We start from the raw sequence: 20882 nt of genomic DNA on the forward strand, positions 1-20882 counted from the left end.
AGTTATCTAAAAGGGAGCTCTCACAAAGTTGTTAGCTGATTTCTCAACAGTAACTTTGCAGGCCAGAAGGGATTGGTACAAAATATTTAAAGTGATGAAAAGCAAGGACCTACAGCCAAGATTACTCCACCCAGCAAAGCTATCATGTAGAAATGAGGGACAGATAAGAGCTTCCCGAACAAGAAAAAGCTAAAGGAGCTCATCACAACCAAGCCAGTAGTACAAGAAATGTTAAAGGGTCTTCTTTATGAAGAATAAAAAAGATAAAAAATATAATAAAATGGTAATAAATGCATATCTATTAACAATTACTTTAAATGTAAATGGATTAAATGTTCCAATCAAAAGACACAGGGTGGCTGAATGAATGAGAAAACAAGACTGCCATATGTTGTCTACAAGAGACTCATTTCAGATCAAAAGATGCACAGAGACTGAAAGGAAAGGGATGGAAAAATTATTTCTTGAAAATGGAAACTAACAAAAAAGCTGGTGTAGCAATACTCATACCAAATAAAAGAGACTTTAAAACAAAACCTATAATGCCCTGGACAGTGTGGCTCAGTTGGTTGTGTGTCATCGCTTGCACTGAAAGGTTGCCAGTTTGAATCTAGTTGGGGAACATACCCAGGTTGCCAATTCGATCCCTGGTCTGGGTGCGTAGGGGAGGCAACCCATTGATGTCTCTCTCTCCCTCTCCCTTCCTCTCTTTCTAAAATCAATAAAAACATATTTAAAAAAAACAAAGGCTATAATGAGCTGTAATGAAGGACCGAGCAATTTCACTTCTGGTATTTATCTGAAGAAACCCAAAACACTAAAATGAAAAGACATACGCTTCCATATATTCATTGTAGCATTATTTACAATAGCCAAGATATGGAAGCAACCTAAGTGTCTATCAATAGATGAATGGATAAAATAGTGGTGTATATCTACAATGAAACATGACTTAGCCATAAAAAAAGAAAAGAAAGAATGAAATCTTGCTATCTGCAACAATAAGGATGAACCTAGAGGTTATTGCACTGAGTGTAATAAGTGAGACAGAGAAAGACAAATGCCATATGACTTGACTTATATGTGGAACAAGCAGATCAGAAACAGACTAAATGATACAGAGAACATTTTGACGGTTGCCAGGTGGGAGGGGGGATTGGTGGAACTGGTGAAAAAGATGAAGGGATTTTGGAGTACAAATTGGTAGTTACAGAATAGTCATGGGGATGTAAAGTACAGCATAGGAAATATAGTTAGTGATATACCATAACTATGTATGATGTCAGATGGGTACTAGATTTATCAAGGTGATCACTTTGTAAGTTATATAAATGTCTAGTCATACACCTGAAACTAGTATGATATTATACACCAACTGTAACTGAAAAATAAATTATTAAAAACCCCAGCTCTGTACACTGAAAAGCCTTAGACATAATAACAAACCGAGTAGCTTGAGTGCTTGTTGGGTCTAGACTGTGGTGGCTACATAAAATTTCTCATGAAAAAGTAATCAGGGTTCCTTAGAGAAATGGCTGATTCCAAATAGAGAAAGCAAGAAAGCTATTAAAGACTACTGGGGTCTCATATAGAAAGGACTGGGGCTACAACTGGTTGAATATGGAACAATATGAGTCTCAATAATAATAACTGCAACGGATTGAAATGTATAAAGTATCTTAAAATCCATGATTTCACAAGGATATTCAAAATAAAGGAACAAACCTCACTGATTGTTAAGGAACTATCTCATTCTTTTAAAAACTAGTAAAGCCAAAAAAATAAATAAATAAAAATCAAGCATTTATTCTGCCTTTCCTATAAAAAATAGTACCTAGTGGTAACTAAATAGCTGATGAAAAGTTTCTCTTTATAGAAGTAGACCAGATAAATGAAGAAATAATAATAGATTATAACATCACCCTTTTGCAACTCATACATAATGCATTAAATGATCTAGGTCATGATTATCAATGGCTGTTAGAATAGAACATACTACTATTCCCAATTCTTCACCCTTCTCTGTACCCATGCCCTATGCCATGTAACTCAGTGGTTTCTCCCAGCCATTAATATTGAGCTTGGCCATGTGACTTGCTTCAGCCAAAGGAATGTGTAGGCATCTGACACTGCTCATTCCAAGTCTAGGCCATAAGAGGCATCTCATGTTTCTGCTTGCCCCTATTATACTTCTGCTGTCACCATGAGAAGAATGTGCCCTAGTTTTACTGGTCTGAGGTGGGAGAGACATAGATGAAACAGACCTGGTTCTATCCTGAAGCTTGGGGACAATCCCAGCTAAACTCGTATATCAAGCAACCCTTAGATGAACTGCAGATGCATGAGCAAGAAAAATGACTGTATGTGTGAGTTTGGGGCAGTTTGTTACATCACATTATTGTGGTAATAGTTAAGTAAGAGCTGGTAGTATCACAAAATGAGAGACAAACAAATATCCTGGATCTCCTGATATAATATACTACCACCTAAAACAGTCTTCCAAAAAAAACCAAAAAACAAAATAGAAACATAACAAATCCAAATTTGTCCAATTCTCTAACTACAAATTACAAGGAACTAGAAGAACACATTCAACACCACTAATGTGACGTAGTCAGCATCTGTGAGAAACTATAGGATTAATGACCCAGTCTCTTCAACAAATAAGCTGGAAGGGGCTAAAAAAGAGAGATGGACAGGAAAACCTACACATCAAGTGAACTCAGGGATATATTAACAAATCACAATGTGTGGATTTATTTATGATCCTGATTCAAATGAACAAATTAGTATATTTTAATTATAGAACTAGAGAAATTTGAGGACTGACTAGGTATTTGGATAAAGGAATAAAATATTAAGGGATTCGTTGTTACAATTTTTTAGGTAATGTATTGGTATTATAGCTATATTTAAAACAAGAGTCCTTCCCCCACCAGTGTGGCTCAGCGGTTGAGCGCTGATCCATGAACCAAGAGGTCATCAGGTCAGGGCACATGCCCGGGTTTGGGGCTCAATCCCCAGTAGGGGGCGTGTAGGAGGCAGCCGAACGATGTTTCTCTCATCAATGTTTCTACCTCTCTATCCCTCTCCCTTCCTCTCTCTAAAGTCAATTTGAAAATATATATTAAAAAAAAAAAAAAGCCCGGCCAGGTGTGGCTTAGCAGTTGAGCATCGACCTAGGATCCAGGAGATTGGGGTTTGATTCCGGTCAGGGCACATGCCCAGATTGCGGGCTAGGCAGCCAATCAATGACTCTCTCATCATTGATATTTCTCTCTCTCCCCCCCTCCTTTCCTCTCTCTGAAATCAATAAAGATATGTTAAAAAAAGAAAAAGTCCTTACCACATTATCTTTTCAATATATTTCAATATACTGAAATAATTATGGCTGAAATATAAAGATGCTGGGATTTACTTAAGATAACCTGATGGATGCCCGGCCAGCGTGGGTCAGGAGTTGAGTATTCATCTATGACACAGGAGATGGCAGTTTGATTTCTGGCCAGGAAATGTGCTGGGGTTGCAGGCTCGATCCCTGGTAGAGGGCGTGCAGGAGGCAGCAGACCAAAGACTCTCTCATCATTGATTTTTCCCTCTCTCTCTCTCCCTCTCCCTTCCTCTCTCTGAAATCAATAAAGATATATTTTTTAAAAATAAAAAAATGAAATAACCTGATGGAAGAGGGAATATAGCTTTAATAAGATTGACCATGAGTTGCTGCTACTTTTTTTTTTTTTTTAATATATTTTTATTGATTTCAGAGAGAGGAAGGGAGAGGGAGAGATAGAAACACCCATGATGAGAGTCACTAATTGGCTGCCTCCTGCACACCCCTCACTGGGGATTGAGCCCACAAACTGGGCATGTGCCCCGACTGACCAGGAATCAAATCACGATCTCCTGGATCCTAGGTTGATGCTTAACAGCTGAGCCATGCCCAGCCGGGCACTGTTACTGTTCTTATGCACCATTCAGACTTGTTAAAGTAGATGTGAGTTTATGACTGCCACGTTTGCCTCATACAGTATCACTAAAAGTCGGGGTTTTTAAAGTTTTTTTTTAAAAAAAATATGCTTTTTATTGATTTCAGAGAGGAAGGAAGAGGGAGAGACAGAAACATCAATGATGAGAGAGTCACTGATCGGTTGCCTCCTGCATACCCCTACTTAACTATTACCACAATCGAGCCTGCAACCTGGGAGAGTACTCTGATCAGGAGTCGAATCATGACCTCCTGGTTCATAGGTCCATACTCAACCACTGAGCTATGCCTGCTGGGCAAAAGTTGGGCTTGTTGATGGAGTCCTATAGTAGTTTTAGTGTTAGATACAGTTTTTTCCACCATACATCTGTGCATTTTCTCTTTAGGGGACTGAATGAATGTTTAAGACATTTGTGTGCAACAGTTACTCTGTTGTACCCTGTTAATGCATATTGCTCTGTGACTCCAGTATACCTTACCTGTACTGACCAAACTTAAATAAAGATTTTTATTGTAACTCCTCCAAACAAAACAAAACAAAACAAACAAAACAACTGGCTATGAGTTGATTGTTAAGGCTGAATGATGGGTTCATGGAGGTTCATTATACTATATTCTGTATGTTTTTGGAATTTCCCATAATAAAAAGCTAAAAAGGGGGAAAAACAAAAATGAGTACCAGGAAGTCAAAGCATATGATCAAAGACACAAAGTAGTATTATATTTTCCCTACTTACCTGTTCTGTTCTTCCGTTTTTCTCTCTCTGCTTTTAACTCCTCCATGGCTTGAGATTTCTTATCTAGTTTCTCATCCCGTTTGGAACGCCGTTCCTTGTTGTGGGATGTTACCTGGAAAGGGAAAGATATGTAGGATGGCTCTTTTTACCAACTGCTTATAAGATTTTCTATACCCAATATTTAATCACTCAATTTAAAAAATATATATATCTTTACTGATTTTAGAGAGAGGAAAGGACAGGGAGAAAGACAGAAACATCAATGATGAGAGTCATTGATCGGCTGCCTCCTGCACGTCCCCTACTGGGGATCGAGCCTGCAACCTGGGCATGTACCCTGAGTGGGAATCGAACCATAATCTCCTGGATCATAGGCAGATGCTCAACTGCTGAGCCACACCGACCAGGCTGATCTATATTGGCTGCAGAAACTGAACTTGCCTAAAGGGGAAGAGCATCCTCTTGTGGACAAAGAGGATAGAACAGTAAAGTCAGCCCTCATCTTACCTGCCTAATAAACAGAAAGCCTAAGAATTATAGGAATAAACACTTTAAAATATATATATACTTATATACACACATATTTTTATTTGTTGGCAGTATTACAGATGTCCCCCATTCCCCCACTTTACCCCATTCCACCCAGCCCCTGTCCTACCCCAGGCCTTCACCACAGTCTGTGTCCATGGGCTATGACACATGTATATAAGTTCTTTGGTTAATCTCTTCAGATCCCTGCCACCTGCCTCACCCCTGAGATCTGTCAGTCTGTTCCATGCATCCATGCCTCTGGACCTATTTTGTTCATCAGTTTATTTTGTTCATTAGATTAGGAATAAGCACTTTCAAGAAGGACACCCTAGCTCATAGCTAATATTTGCTGATATTGTCACCAAACTTTTTGTGATGAATGCGGAGATGACTAATTTTCCCATCTTCTTTTACAACCAAGTACAGGATGACAAACACCTTACTGAGTAAACATCATAACTAACCAATCAGGCTACCTGGGACAGGATGTTTACCAATTTTTCCTTAGGGCTGCTCACACATCAGTGAGCTGCTTATTTTTTAAATATATCTTTATTGATTTCAGAGAGAGGAAGGGGGAAAGAGAGAGAGTCATTGATCGGCTGCCTCCGGCATGCCCCTGAGTGGGGATTGAGCCCACAACCTAGGCACGTGCCCTGACCGGGAATCGAACCTCAATCTCCTGGATCCTAGGTCGATGCTCAACTGCTGAGCCTCGCCTGGTGGGGCAGTGAGCTGCTTTTAAAATGCACACTTGAGTGAAGAATTCCTAAGGAATTAAACAGTGAAGCTAATGGTGAAATGATGTATCTACAGATTAATGAAGGCAGCATGTAACAGTCATGCACTAACTGACCTACGCTGATTAATATAAACCTATATATATATATATATTTAAATATGTCTTGATTGATTTCAGAGAGAGAAAGGGAGAGGGAGAGAGAGATAGAAACAATAATGATGAGAGAGTCATTGAATGGCTGCCTCCTGCATGACCCCTACTGGGGATCGAGCCCACAACATGGGCATGTTCCCTGACCAGGAATTGAACCTTGATCTCCTGCATCACAGATTGATGCTCAACCACTAAGACATACCAGGCGGGGCATAAACCCATCTTTTATACAAACATGCACACTCAACAGATCCAGAGACATGGAAGCATGGAACAGACAGGACCCTCAGAGGGAAAACAGGGGGGGGGAGTGAATGGGGAGAGATCAGTCAAAGAACTTATATGCATATGTGCATAACCTGTGGACACAGACAACAGTAAGGGGAAGGCCTGGGGGTGGGGCGGATGTGGAGTGGAGGGGGTCAATGGGGGGGGAAAGGGGGACATCTATAACACTTTCAACAATAACGATAAAAAACAACAAAACAAAACAAATAATAACAACAACAAAAATAAACACACACACTCAAAACAAATTTTACTCTTTGGATAACGAGGTCCACTGAATCTCTTACCTGAGATTCTTGAATCTGTGTCAGCTTTTTCTTTTCTTGCTCCTCTTCTTGCTTTTTCTTTTTTTCTTTCTTTTCTTTCTTTTTGGCTGTTTTTAGTTTTTTCTTGATTTCAAATCTGGTTAAAAGATATTTGTTTGTTTTTTTAAGTGGCAATGAAATATTTGTAATGACTGGTTTCTATTAGGAGAAAGGAAGTAAGTAGGGTGGAGGAGTTAATAAATGTTTTTGCTTCCTATAAGAAACTCCAGTGCACAAGTCCCATAGAAGATATTGAATATAAGTACACCAAAAGTACTCAAAAACATTAAGTTGGAATAGACTTAAGAGAAGAGAAAATATTTAGGATACTATTATATCCTGTTGGTAAAACACAGCTCTTCCTTGACCTTCACATAATAGAAGAAAATAACTGATTTTTACAATAAACTTCAATGGTGTTCCATTAGAAATAGAATGAAGTCACAGAGCGCCACTGTCACATTTTTTAAGTGATCAAGACAAAGGCTGTATTTGAATAAGATTACTTTCTCTCTTTCATTAGGAAAAAAATGCTCCCCCCAAAGCAAACATGAATAATATGCTACCCTCTTGAACAAATGCAATCTAGACTCCCTCCCTATAACAAAAATCAGGCTTTTATTAAATAAAACTATTTTTTTGTGTGTGAACTTAAGGAATTTTATGAATGGGATAAAGGAATGTAATAAACATTAAACTCTTATCATAACACTCCAAAGTAACCCCAAGAGTCAAATTTTCACTTAGTTCCTAACACAGTCATCAAAATTTTTTGTCCTTTTCAGTCATTATTAAGGTTGTAAATGTACTTTTATAATGTGAGACTGGGGTGCACCGTTACAAATTTACTCCTTTTAAAACAGTTAATAATTAAACAACACACTCCTAAATAACCAATATGTCAAAGAAGAAATCACAAATAGCTCTGGCTGGTGTGGCCCAGTTCGCTGGGCATTGTCCTGTGTACCGCAAAGCTGCCGGTTCAATTCCCAGTCAGGGCACATAACAGTGTGTCCCAGCAGGCATAGAACAAGCATTTAACAAAATCCAATACCCTGTCTTGATAAAAACTCTCAACAAACTAGGAACAAAAAGGAACTTCCTCAAACTGATAGAAAGCATCTATGAAAAACCCACAGCTAACTTAACATGTAATGGTAAAAGACTGAATGCTTTCCCCTAAGATTAGGAACAAGACAAGGATGTATGCTCTCACCATTTCTATTCAACATGGTACTGGAGGACAAGAAAAAGAAATAAAGGAGTCCATATTGGAAAGGGCGAAGTAAAATTTATCTCTTTTTGCAGATCACATGATCTTATATAGACAATCTTAAGGAAGCCACGAAAAACAACTAAAACTAGTAAGTGAACCCAGAAAGGTTGCTAGGTACAGGACTGGTATATAAAATATTTATTTTATTTATATACTTTCAATGAACAATTTGAAACTAACAAAGAAAACAATTCCATTTACAATAGCATCCAAAAGAATAAAATATTTAGGAATAAATTTAACAAGTGCTAGACTTTTACACCAAAATTGTCAAACATTGTTGAAAGAAATTAAAGAATACCTAAGGAAGTAGAAAGACTTAACAGTGTTCAGATGACAATACTCCCAAATTTGATCTACAGATACAATTCCTACAAAAAGCTGATACTTTTTTTGTTGTTGCAGAAATTGACAATCTGATGTTAAAATTCAGATTGGAACACAAAGAGCCGCATATAAACAAAACAATTTTGAAAAGAAGAACAAAATTAGAGAACTCACACTTTCCAAGTTAAAAACTGACTACATAGTTACAGTAATCAAAACAGTATATAGTATTGGCAAAAGGACAGACATAGACCAATGGGAGATAATTGAAAGTAAACAAATAAACCCAAATATCTATGGACAACTATTTTTAAAAAATATATATTTTTATTGATTTTCTTTTTAGACAGAGAGAGGGAGGGAGAGGGAGAGAAACACTGATAAGAGAAACACCAACCAGCTGCCTTCTGTATGCCCTCTCCTGGGGATCAAGCCCACAACCCCAGCCTGGGCCCTGACCGGGAATCAAACCATGACCTATCAGTGCATGGGACAACGCTCAATCAACTGAGCCACACTGGCCAGGGCTATAGACAATTGCTTTTTTTGTTTTAGTTTCTTTTTTTCCTTTAAATATATCTTTTATTGATTTCAGAGAGGGGAAGGGAGAGGGAGAGAGAGAGAGAGAGAGAGATACAAAACGTCAATGATGAGAGAATTGTCATTGATCGGCTGCCTCCTGCACGCCCCCAACTGGGGATTGAGCCCGCAACTGGGGCATGTGCCCTAACCGGGAATCAAACCTCGATCTCCTGGATCCTAGGTTGATGCTCAACTGCTGAGCCATGCCCTGCTGGACCAGACAACTGATCTTTGACAACAGTGCCAAGATTGGGAAAAAAACTGTCCCTTCAACAAGTGCAACTGGGACAACTGAATATTGACATGCAAAAGAATGAAGATGGAGCCTTACTTCACACCACTTATAAAAATGATCTCAAAATCTATCAATGATCTAAATATAAGAACTAGAACTATAAAACTTTTACAAGAAAACATATCTTCATAATCTTGGATTGGTAATAGATTCTTGGAGATGATACCAAAAGTTTGGGCAAGATAAGAAAAAATAAATTGTACTTCATCAGAATTAAAAATTTTGTGCGTCAAACAACACTATCAAGAGAGTGAAAATTACAACCTTCAGAATGAGAGAAAATATTTGCAAATCATGTATTTAATAAGGGTCTAGTAACAAGACTATACAAAGAACTTTTATAACTCAACAACAAAAAGTAACCCAGTTAAAAAATGGGCAAAGGACTTCAACAGACATTTCTCCAAAGATATATAACTAGCCATCAAGGACATGAAAAGATGTTCAACATCATTAGTCAACAGAAAAATACAAATCAAAATCACAGTGAGATAATACTTCACATCCACCAGGATAGCTATTACGGAAAAAAGAGAAAATAACAAGCGTTGGCAAGAATGCAGACAACCTGGAATCCACATTGCTGGTGTGAATATAAAATGGTGTAGAGGCTGCAGAAAACAGTTTGGTGGTTTCTCAAAAGGAAACATAAAATTACCATATGACCCACCAATTCCACTCCTAGGTATACACCCAAAAGAACTGAAAATAGGCACTCAAACAATTATTTGTACATGAATGTTCATATTAGCATTATTCACAATAGCAAAAGGGTGAAAACAGCACAAATGTCAATCAACAGATAAATGGATAAACAAAATACGATGTATACATACAATGGAAAATGGGATATTATTCATCCATAAAAAGGAATGAAGTGCTGATATGTGTTATGTGGATAAACTTAAAAAAAAAAGCTAAGTAAAACAAGCCTGTCACAAAAGACTATATGTATGATTCCATTTATGTAAAATGTCCAGAAATAAGCAAATCTATAGAGACAGATTAGTAGTTGTCTAGGGCTAGGAGGCTTGGAGGAAATAAAAAATGACTAACAATGAGTAGAGGGTTTCTTTCTGGGGTAATGAAAACGTTCTGAAATTTATTGTGGTGATTGTTACACAATTTTGTGAATATATAAAACCATTTAAATGGGTGGATTCTATGGTGTGTAAAATATGTATCAATAAAATTATTTTTAAAATATTAGCTTTTACATGCCCTAGCTGGTTTGGCTCCGTGGTTAGAGCATTGGCCCGAGGACTGAAGGGTCCTGGGTTCGATTTCAGCCAAGGGCAAGTACTTTGGTTGCAGGCTCAATCCCTGGCCCTGGTCAGGGCACGTGCAGGAGGCAACCAATCAATGTCTCTCTTACATCGATGTTTCTTTCTCTCTCCCTTCCACTCTCTCTGGAAAAACAATGGAAAAACTATCGTTGGGTGAGGATTAAAAATAATAATAATAATAATAAAAATAATAATAATAGCTTTTACGTAATGTTCTTACATGTATCATTTCACTCAAACTTTACAACAATCCCCATGGAAGAAGGTGAGGCAGAAAAGAGGGAACGCAACTAATTCAGATCACCTGGACACTTGGTCAGAATTAAGCCTAGACCTCTGACTGAAAATGTCAGGGCTCTTTCTATTACCAAGCTACCTTTGATGGCTGCCTGCACTCGCCTTTAAAATCTTTTTAAAAATTAAAAAAGAAGCAGCCTTAGAAGAGGTGAAGAATCTAACAACTGAAAATAACATCTCACTACTGGTGCTGCTGGATATAAAATGAGATGCTAATGGTATTTACATAAAATAATAGATTATTATGATTAAATGAGATCTACACAATGACCTTTATCTTAAAATAGGGAGGAAATTTCTGACTTACACTATTGCATTGCCTTGCTGATAAACAAAAGAGCTATAAAAAAAAAAAATCTCAATTTTCTGTGAATGGCTTGGAACTTCTGTCTTAATTATCATCACTGTAAACATTCTTCCAGCCACTAATAAAAGTCACTGAATCAGTTTACTGCCTCATTCACATAGGTGAAAAAATAACCAAAATATAATAAAAACCTTGAGATAAGCCACCCATTACTCTTGAGCTACATTGTGATATTCTCATGAGGCCCTACTGGCCTTATACAAGAACCTCTTGTTATGCTTTCCACAATTCAGATATACTATTTTTAAAAGTCATCCCAAACCATCTGGCAACTCAGGCACAGTTTCTTAAGTCCTGTTTGTTCCAATACAGGTAACCTAGGAAGCATTCACACTCAAACCAAATGTCTATTAGTTGTTGCTGACTAAAAGCTAAACATTCTTGTCTAGGATAACTCACCATACTTAATATGGTCTCTAGAATGGACAAACGGGCCCAGGTGAAATGGAACTAACTGCTGCCAAAGAAAATGCTTCTATTTTTTTTTTTTTAATGATATTAAGTAGGTAGGGAAGAATCCTGGTTCTGAGGACTATTTTATTTCCTGAGACAAAAGCTAAGTTTATTTTTACCTTGAAATTCTCTCAGGAGATAAGGAAGAACTTTTACCATATAAACATGGCTTCTGAATATCAAACAGCAATTTAACATTTGAGTTTTAAAAAAATACAAAAACCATGCTGGAAGGATAGTGAGATAGCTAATTCATAAATAATAATGATAAATCCCAAGTCTTAATTAAATCCTGTGGAGACAGGGCTACAAATGTGCATTCTGGAAAATTATTTTATTATTTTATTAAATCATTAAGGAACTACAACCTTACCTTCTTTTCAACACCTCCCTTTTCTCTATGCGATTGAACAGTTCTTGCTCTCTTTCCTTCTCTGTCATCTGCTCTAGGCGAGCCCTGTCTTCCTCATCTCCCATGAGATCTTCTCCATAGCCATCATGGAACTCTTCATCTTCTGAGGAAGAGTCTGAGTCTGAACTAGAGGAGGAGCTGTTGCTGTCAGAATCTGACACTTCACCTGCAACAAAGGCCGAAATACAAGATTAGGCTCTACTAGAGAAGACAGGCCACAAGTGACCCCACAAAGTTAATAGTCATTACTCTTTGGCTCTCCTAGGTAAAGTGGCATATTGCCATCTTTGCAAAGACAGGTTAGGGAAATTTAGGCTGGAATATAAACCAGCATACTTTTAACTTTTTTATTTTGAAAAAATTGCAGACCTAAAGAGAAGAAGTGCAAGAAAAGGTGATTCCCATACATTTTTTAACTTAGGTTCACCAATTATAAACATTGCCAATTTACTTTCTGTCTACCCATATAAAATAATGTATACATTTTTATCATTCATTTTGCTGAACTGAAAGTAAGTTGCAGAGATTGTAACCCTTCACACCTAAACACTTCTTAAAAAGACAGTCTTTTTACATAACCAATTATACAATTATCAAATTCAGGAAATTTAACATTGATGTATTACCCTTATCCAACATACTCCATATTAATATTTCACCAGTTGTTCTACATAGTCCTTTACAGCCAAACAAAAGAGCTATACAAAAAAAATCTCAATTTTCAGTCAAAGAAGGACCCAATCTAGGATCACACATTGTATTTGGTTGCCATGTCTCTGTACTCATCATTAATCTTCAACAGCCTTCTTTCTTTTTTTGTCTTTCATGCCACTGAATTTTTGAGGAATATAGGCCCAAATGTTATCTAACAAAATTTTATGAGGTGATAAAAATATTCTTTATCTGAGTAATAGCCACCACATGTGGTTACTGAGCAATTGAAATGTGGCTAATGCAACTGAGATACTTGATTTTTAATTTTAAGTTTTAATTAATTCAAATTTAAATAGCCACAGTTATCAAATGTCCCCAATTTGGGTTGGTTGGTTTCATGAAGCACTGTCTGGGTTATGAAATTTTGGCAACAATACTCCCTAAGTGATTGTGTCCTTTTCAAAGTATCACATAAGGAAGCATCTGACATCTGTTTGTTCTATAACTAGTAATATTAATTTGGATTTTTAGTTATGGTAGTGTCCCCAAGTTTCTCCTTTGTAAAGGCACTTTTTTCCTCCTTTGTAGTTGGTAAGTATAATGGCGAGATGCTTTGAGACTGTAAACATCTTGCTCCCCAACAAACTCTTACCCAATGGTTTTAACAGTCATTGATAACTCCTGAGTAAGTCAAGTATTAGTGCAGGTTGAAAAATGATAATTTTTCTTCTATACTTACTGACATTTAATAAAAATCAATGCTTAAAAAAAAAAATCAATGTTTAGTGAGTCATTAAATTGATTAGTGGATTCCTAATAACATTTGTTTTTTAACTGAGTTTTGTACCAGTTCAAGGATTTTCCTCCTCAGTTAGACCAAGCATAAAAGGGAAGGGTAGGCAATCAGGGTAAACTGAGTGGAGACTCTAATGCAGATTCCTCATAGGTTTCCTGGATGGGTTTTATGGACTTCATTAACCTTCAGAACTTCATGTATTTTTCTTGCTTTATTTAGATTCTCAAAAGATCCATGACCACTGAAAATGTTGTGAACTGCTGTAATGCATGCATGTTTTCCCCCATTGCTGACTCTGCATCTTTAGCCTGACAAGAGTGGGAGTTCACTCCTAGGGTCTGGGCTTCGTGGCTCACCTTCCTCAGGGGCTGAGCTCTCAGCTGAACTGTCCTTGTCCGAACTGCCTGATGAAGCAGTTTTGTTGGCCTGTTTCTTCATGGTTCCTTTCTTCTCTATCTTTCTGGCCTTTCCTTTCTTCTTATTTTTATTGCTCCCGAACGTCCACTACAAGGAGAAAAAAAAAAGAAAACTGAAAAAGAGACTTACTGGGAAAAGCTGGAAATTCAAGAGTTAAGAGTCTCTGACATTCATCAAAATGATAACAAGAGTCTGTTGCTTTGAACGAAAATAAATATGAAGATAAGGATTTTTGAAATCTTGGTTAAAATTTAATAACTTATGATTTGTAATTTCTTAGAGATAGTAAATAACTGATGTAACAAAATTTAATTAATGTACTTCTTATCACAACAGAACAAAGATATCAATTTTATGGCAAATCAACTAAGTAAACCTCAGTTGTTACAGAAATTAGATTCTAATGTTTCCTGTATCAGACAGGGTAGTAACTGCTAGGGTTTGGTATGTCTGGGTTTTAGTATATAGAGAATGGTTTCGTTCTGGAGTGGATTCCAGGAAGACAGGGAATAAGACTTGTCAGCAGAAGAAAACTGCAGAAAGCACAGGGAGAAGGGATGAGGACCATGCTCTGGCATGGATGGTAGCACTGGTACCATCTCCAAGGAGGCAGAAAGCAAAGTCGATCATTTTATGTGTGTGTGTATGCACCTTTTAAAAAATCTGTATAGTCCTGGACAGGTGGCTCAGCTGGTTGGAGCATGGATGGTCCCATGCACCAAAAGGTTGCACGTTTGATTCCTGGTGAAGGCATGTAGGTTTTGGGTTCAATCCCCAGTCGGGGAGTGTATGGGAGGCAACTGATGTATGTTTCTCTCTCACATTGACTTTCTCTCTCAAATCAATAAACATATCCTTGGGTGAGGATTTCAAAAATCTGCATAGCCTGGCAGGTGTGGCTCAGCAGCTGAACATCAACCTAGGATCCAGGAGATCTTGGTTCAATTCCTGGTCAGGGCACATGCCCGGGTTGCGGGCTCGATCCCCAGCAGGGGGCCTGCAGGAGGCAGCCAATCAATGACTCTCTCTCATCATTGATATTTCTAACACTCTCTCCCTCTCTCTGAAATCAATAGACATATATACATATATATTTTAAAAATATGCATATTCAGGGTGTCCTAAAAAAATGTATACACACTTTAGCAGCTCAGTTTTGAAAATAAAATGTTTGTTTTTATAATCCTCGTCCAAGGATATTTTTTCCATTGCTTTTCTGAGAGAGAATAGAAGGGAGAGAGAGGGAGAGAAACATCAATGTGAGAGAGGCACATCAATTGGTTGCCTCCCACACACACCCCGACCAGAGCGGGGGATTGAGCCTGCAACCGAGGTACGTGCCCTTGACCAGAATCGAAGCCGGGACCCTTCAGTCCAAGGGCCGATGCTCTAATCACTGAGTCAAACCAGCCAAGGTACAATATTATTAATTATATTCCCTATGCTGTACTTTTCATCCCCACGACTATTCTGTAACTACCAATTTGTACTTCTTAATCCTTTCACCTTTTTCACCCATCCCCCAACCACCCAGCAACCATCAAAATGTTCTCTGTATCACTGAGTCTGTTTCTGGTCTGTTTGTACACTTACTTTGTTTTTTAGGTTCCACATATAAGTGAAATCATATGGCATTTGTATTTCTCTGACTTATATCACTCAGCACCAATACCCTCTAGGTCCACCCATGTTGTTGCAGATGGCAAGATTTCATTCTTTTTTTTCCTCTTTATGGCCAAGTCATATTTCACTGTATATATGCACCACTTTTTATCCATTCATCTACTGATGGACAGTTAGGTTGCTTCCATATCTTGGCTACTCTAAATAATGCTGCAATGAATATATAAGTGCATATGCCTTTTCAATTTGATGTCTTGGGTTTCTTCAGGTAAATACCAAAAAGTGGAAATGCAGGGTCCTTGGTTATCTTGTTACAGGCTTTGTTTTAAAGTCTATTTTGACAAGTAAAAGCATTGCTACTCCAGCTTTTTTCTGTTTCCATGAAATATTGTTTTCCATCCCTTTCCTTTCAGTCTGTGTGTCTTTCCATCTGAAGTAAGTGTCTTGTAGACGTATGTAAGGGTATTGTTTTGTTATTCACTCAACAACCCTAAGTCTTTTAATTGGAGCATTTAATCCTTTTGCAGCTAAAGTAACTATTGATAGATATGTATTCATTGCCATTTTATCATTTACATCTTTTATCTTTTTTTTCTTCAAGAACCCTTCCCCCCCTTTTAATCCTCATCCAGGGATATGATTTTTTTTTCTTTTTTGCAATTACTCCTTTTATTTTAATATGTGAGTTTTTTTTATTATTATTGATTTTAGAGAGAGGAAGGGGGAAGGAGAGAAACATCAATGATGAGAGAGTCTCCTGCACACTCCCTGCTGGCGATTGAGCCTGCAACCTGGGCATGTGCCCTGACCAGGAATCGAACTGCGATCTCCTGGATGTTCAACCAGAGTCACGCCAGCTGGGCTTTTTCTCTTGATTTTTATTTATTCCCTTGAGAGAGAGAGAGAGAGAGAGAGAGAGAGAGAGAGAGAGAGGGGAAGGGACAGGAAAAGGGAGAGGAAGAAATATCGATTTGTTATTCCACTTATTTATGCATTCATCGGCTGATTCTTGTATGTACCCTGACTAGGAATCTAACCTGCAATCCTGACGTATTGCAATGATGCTCTAACTAACCAAACTACCATGGTCAGAGCCTGGAATATGTCTTTTATTGATTTTTTTCTTTTTTTTAGAGAGATAAAGGGAGAAACATTGATGTGAGAGAAACATCGATGGGTTGCCTCCTGCACATGCCCTAACTGGGGACTGAATCCAAAACCTAGGTATGTGCCTGACTAGGAACCGAACCCACGTTGACCTGGACGATGCTCCAACCAAATGAGCCACCCGGCCAGGGCAAGACGACCCTTTAACATTTTTTGGAGTACTGGTCTGGTGGTGATGAATTCCTTCAGCTTTTTCCTTCTCTGGGGAGCTCTTTATCTCTCCTTCGATTCTAAATGATAGCTTTGCTGGGTAGAGAAATCTTGGTTTTCATCACTTTGACTATTTCATGACAATCCATTCTGGCCTGCAAAGTATCTGTTGAAATACCAGCTGACAGTCTAATGGGAGCTCCCTTGTAGGTAACTAACTGCTTTGCTTTTGCTGCTTTTAAGATTCTGTCTTTGTCTTTAACCTTTTGCATTTTAATTATGTCTTGGTGTGGGCCTCTTTGGGTTCATCTTGTTTAGGACACTGCACTTCCTGGGTTTGTGTGACGATTTCCTTGACCAGGTTAGGGAAGTCTTCCGTCATTATTTTTTCAAAAAGGTTTTCAATTCCTTGCTCTCCCTCTTCTCCCTCCAGCAACCCCATGATGCAAATATTGGTATGCCTAAAGTTGTTCCACAGACTCCTTAAATTATCCTCATTTTTTTGGATTCTTTTTTCTTTTTGCTGTTCTGATTGGGTGTTTTCTGCTTCCTTATCTTCCAAATCACTGATTTGATCCTTTGCTTTTATCTACTGTTGATTCCCTGTAATGTATTCTTCATTTCAGTTATTGTATGCTTAATTTCTGACTGTCCTATCTTATGTTTTCTATCTAAACTTTAACTCTTTGTCGAAGTTCTCACTAAGTTCATCTACTCTTCCCCTAAGTTCATTGAGCATCCTTATAACCAGTGTTTTGAACTCTGCATCTGTTAGATTGTCTCCAATTTATATTAGTTCTTTTGATGGACTGTTCTTTATTTGGTACGTTTCTTTGTCTCATTTTCACTGCCTCCCTGTGTTTGTTTCTATGTACTGCGTACAGCTGCTACATCTCCGTCTTGGAAGAGTGGCCTTATGTAGTAAATGTCCTGTAGGGCCCAGTGACACTGTCTACCCAGTCACCCATGCTGGGCACTCCAGGTGCACCCTCCTGTTATAGTTGAGCCTTGAATGCTGTTGGCACATCAAATGGGAGTGATGTACCCCTAGGCCAATCAGCTGTGAGAACTGGCTGTGACTACAGGAGAGGAGCTTCTGTGCAGGGGCAACCCCATGGACAGGACAGAGCAGGACTCGTGTCAGTGGGGCTCTGGTGTCCAACGAGTTCACCCCTTGAGTATATTGTTCTTGGAGGTGGTTGGGTGGTGCTGTGGCGTGGTCTGAAGCTCTCCACTGGTTGTACTGGTTCTGGGGCCTCCTAGGAGGTACTTGTCGAGATTAGCTGCCACCTGTGCCTGCCCATAGCCACCCAAAATGAGCTACAGAGCAATCTGAAAAGGGCTGCTACTTGTGCTGGGTTTAGGAGAAGCCAAGCTGGGAACTGAAGCTAACTGCTGCTAGTGCTGGGCTGAGGCCTCTTAGCAAGAGGGCACACCAAGGCCAGATGTTGCTTGTTTGGCATTTGTGGAACTTTGAGATATTTTAGGAAATTCTCCAGCATGAGACAAGAGAGGCTATTTGTATGGATAAGCCACTGGAAGCAGCTTGGATGGGTACACAAATTGGGTGGGACAGGGTATCAGGGAATCACCAGAGAAAGGTGAACTGCGTTAGCCAGGTTGATGGATATTTGAATATGGCAGTTAACTATTTCAAATTTTAATCATTCAAGGAAGATAATTTTAAGTGACTTAGAAAGAATCCAAAAGAGGCTAAAGTGTTTCTCAGTTAACAGAGCTAAAATATATCAACTTCCTATGCTGAGAACTCAGATACAGTACTAGAGGCAATAACGTATATAAAACATCTTTTGTATTGGCCTTGGTTACAACAAATAGCAAAATTATACATATATTAGTCCGTATTTACTAGGTGGTTTTGAAAAGGGGCATCACCCTCTTCTTTCAAACAAGGTGTCCTGACCCTTTGTATTTCTACCCAGTGGGAATCTGAGGCCAAGAGGGTAAAGGCTGAGCTACCAGGGTTACATGTTTGTTAGAGTCAGTAGGTCTATTTCTGCCTACAGATTTGGGTTTTTCATGTATAATAGAGCCAAATTCTGGACTCCCTGGGGTGGGGGGGGGAGTGTTTATGAGAGCAATAAAGATCTAAATGTGAAGTCACAAAGGTAAATCCAATTCAGGACATACTAGGAGGCTAGCTGGCTTCCTTAACCTTCCACCTTCAATCTGCTGCAATTTGCCACTGCCTGAGCTTAGCAGCTGTCACTCATTTGTTGTGTGTCATGTTTATCCCTTGGGGAAGAGGGAGAAAAGATAAAGTAAAAAAAGAAAATAAAATGTTTCCATTTAAAAAGGGCTTTCCTGGCTAAACCTAGTGTGGGAAGAAAACCTCACTTTTCCTTCCAACAAATTTCAAAAGAGATGAGATGACAAAGATGCCTTACCTCCCATGAGACTAAGTCAATAGGGTCTGTCATGCCAACGGCAAACAACCAAGCTCACTATATTTGACATTATTTTAGAGGAATTATAATAATGTAAGTAACTCTACTTTTAAAAAGAAAATGTCTTACAAATACACCTTTTAGTACTCAGAAGCTGGATTAGGCTACTTGCATATATACTTTCTAAAAACATATCTCACTTTTTACAAACCTTTAAAATCTAATTTTAAGAAAAATATGTTTATTATATGCTTTAAAAAATAGAAAAGTAATTTTAATTTATTGATTGATTTAAGAGAGAGAGAGGGAGAGAAAAAAAAATCAATTTGTTGTTCCACTTATTTATGCATTCACTGGTTGATTCTTTTTTTATTTATGTTTTTATTGATTTCAGAGAGAGGAAGGGAGAGGGAGAGATAGAAACATCAATCAATGATGAGAGTCATAGATAAGCTGCCTCCTGAATGTCCCCTACTTGGGATGGAGCCCAAAACCCAGGTAAGTGTCCTGACAGGGAATTGAACCGTGACCTCCAGGTTCATGGATCTATGCTCAACTACTGAGTCACGCTGGCTGGACCACTGGTTGATTATTGTATGTGCCCTGATTGGGGACTGAATCCAAAACCCTGTTGTATAGGGATGACGCTCTAATCAGCTGAGCCCAGGGAGCTACCAGGCCAGGGAAAAAAGTATTTTTAAAACTAAAAGAAAATCACCCAAATTTCCATCACCCAAAGATAAGTAATCACTTAAGATTTGGGAGGCCAGTCTCATTCCTGTTTATTCCTGTTTAATACAGAGAAAGAGACTCAAATGGGTCCTGATAATTTCCCAAAGATTTTTTTTCCTGGAGAACAGATCACATTTGTTATATTTTACATTTACTCCTATAAACCAGAGGTTCCCAAATGTTTTCTGTTCTAAGTACATATTTTAAATATTTGTCCAGTACCTCTTCTCCTGATCACAGAATTTAATAAACCAGAAAGGAGAAGAGAAAGGTTTGTGGCAGGCAAAATCGACATAGAAATATCTTAATCCAGCCACTAGCCCAGCGATGCTCACCCATCCCTGCAAAACCCTTATTCTTTTGACTCTGAGAATGAGGAAAAATGAATTCTTCTTTCATTGCCAGAGTGTGGTAGTAAATGGAGTCTCAAAAGTAAAGGACAGGATTCAACGAATGCTCTTAGGCCTTCCTCATCCAGAACAGAGGAGAGGAAATGACCTGGCATTTCTTAATTTGTTTTGGGAGCTATGGTTCTACTAAAAGGCAAGCTGTTGTGGCCTTAAAAGTGCACTAAAGTACACCACACAGAAGGCAAGAATGAGAAAATGAGTGCCTGCTGATCTGCATCTGGGTACAGAGGCCAGAGCCACCCCAGTGAGAGCTGCTCAATAACAATCTAGAAATGCAAAAGGGTCCATTGTCAGTCAGAACTCTCATACACATTGACGTCCTGCTTTCCCCAAGCAGTCTACATCTATTCAGAACTACACATAACAAAGGAAGCATGTATATACAGGGTGGGGCAAAGGAGGTTTACAGTTATTCATATGGAAAATAATACAATTAATAAATAATATTACAAGAATAAACTGTTTCATGTACTCTCAACTGTAAACCTA

The 20882-nt window shown here is 38.3% G+C and overlaps 1 protein-coding gene across 1 annotated transcript in view; it reads right to left on the bottom strand.

The window, feature by feature from the left end:
- The window catches only part of RTF1 (RTF1 homolog, Paf1/RNA polymerase II complex component), a 61610-nt gene that overhangs the window by 20286 nt on the left and 20442 nt on the right, over window positions 1–20882 (bottom strand). Inside the window, exons 3-6 of the mRNA XM_016220410.2 lie at window positions 13843–13990; window positions 11998–12202; window positions 6724–6838; window positions 4723–4834 (exon numbers count right to left, since the gene is read on the bottom strand). Of these exons, the coding sequence (XP_016075896.1) occupies window positions 4723–4834; window positions 6724–6838; window positions 11998–12202; window positions 13843–13990 (580 nt within the window). The remainder of the gene's footprint in view (window positions 1–4722; window positions 4835–6723; window positions 6839–11997; window positions 12203–13842; window positions 13991–20882) is intronic.

Source organism: Miniopterus natalensis, chromosome 1 (genome assembly GCF_054644295.1).
Source record: "Miniopterus natalensis isolate mMinNat1 chromosome 1, mMinNat1.hap1, whole genome shotgun sequence".
Lineage (NCBI taxonomy): Eukaryota > Metazoa > Chordata > Mammalia > Chiroptera > Miniopteridae > Miniopterus > Miniopterus natalensis.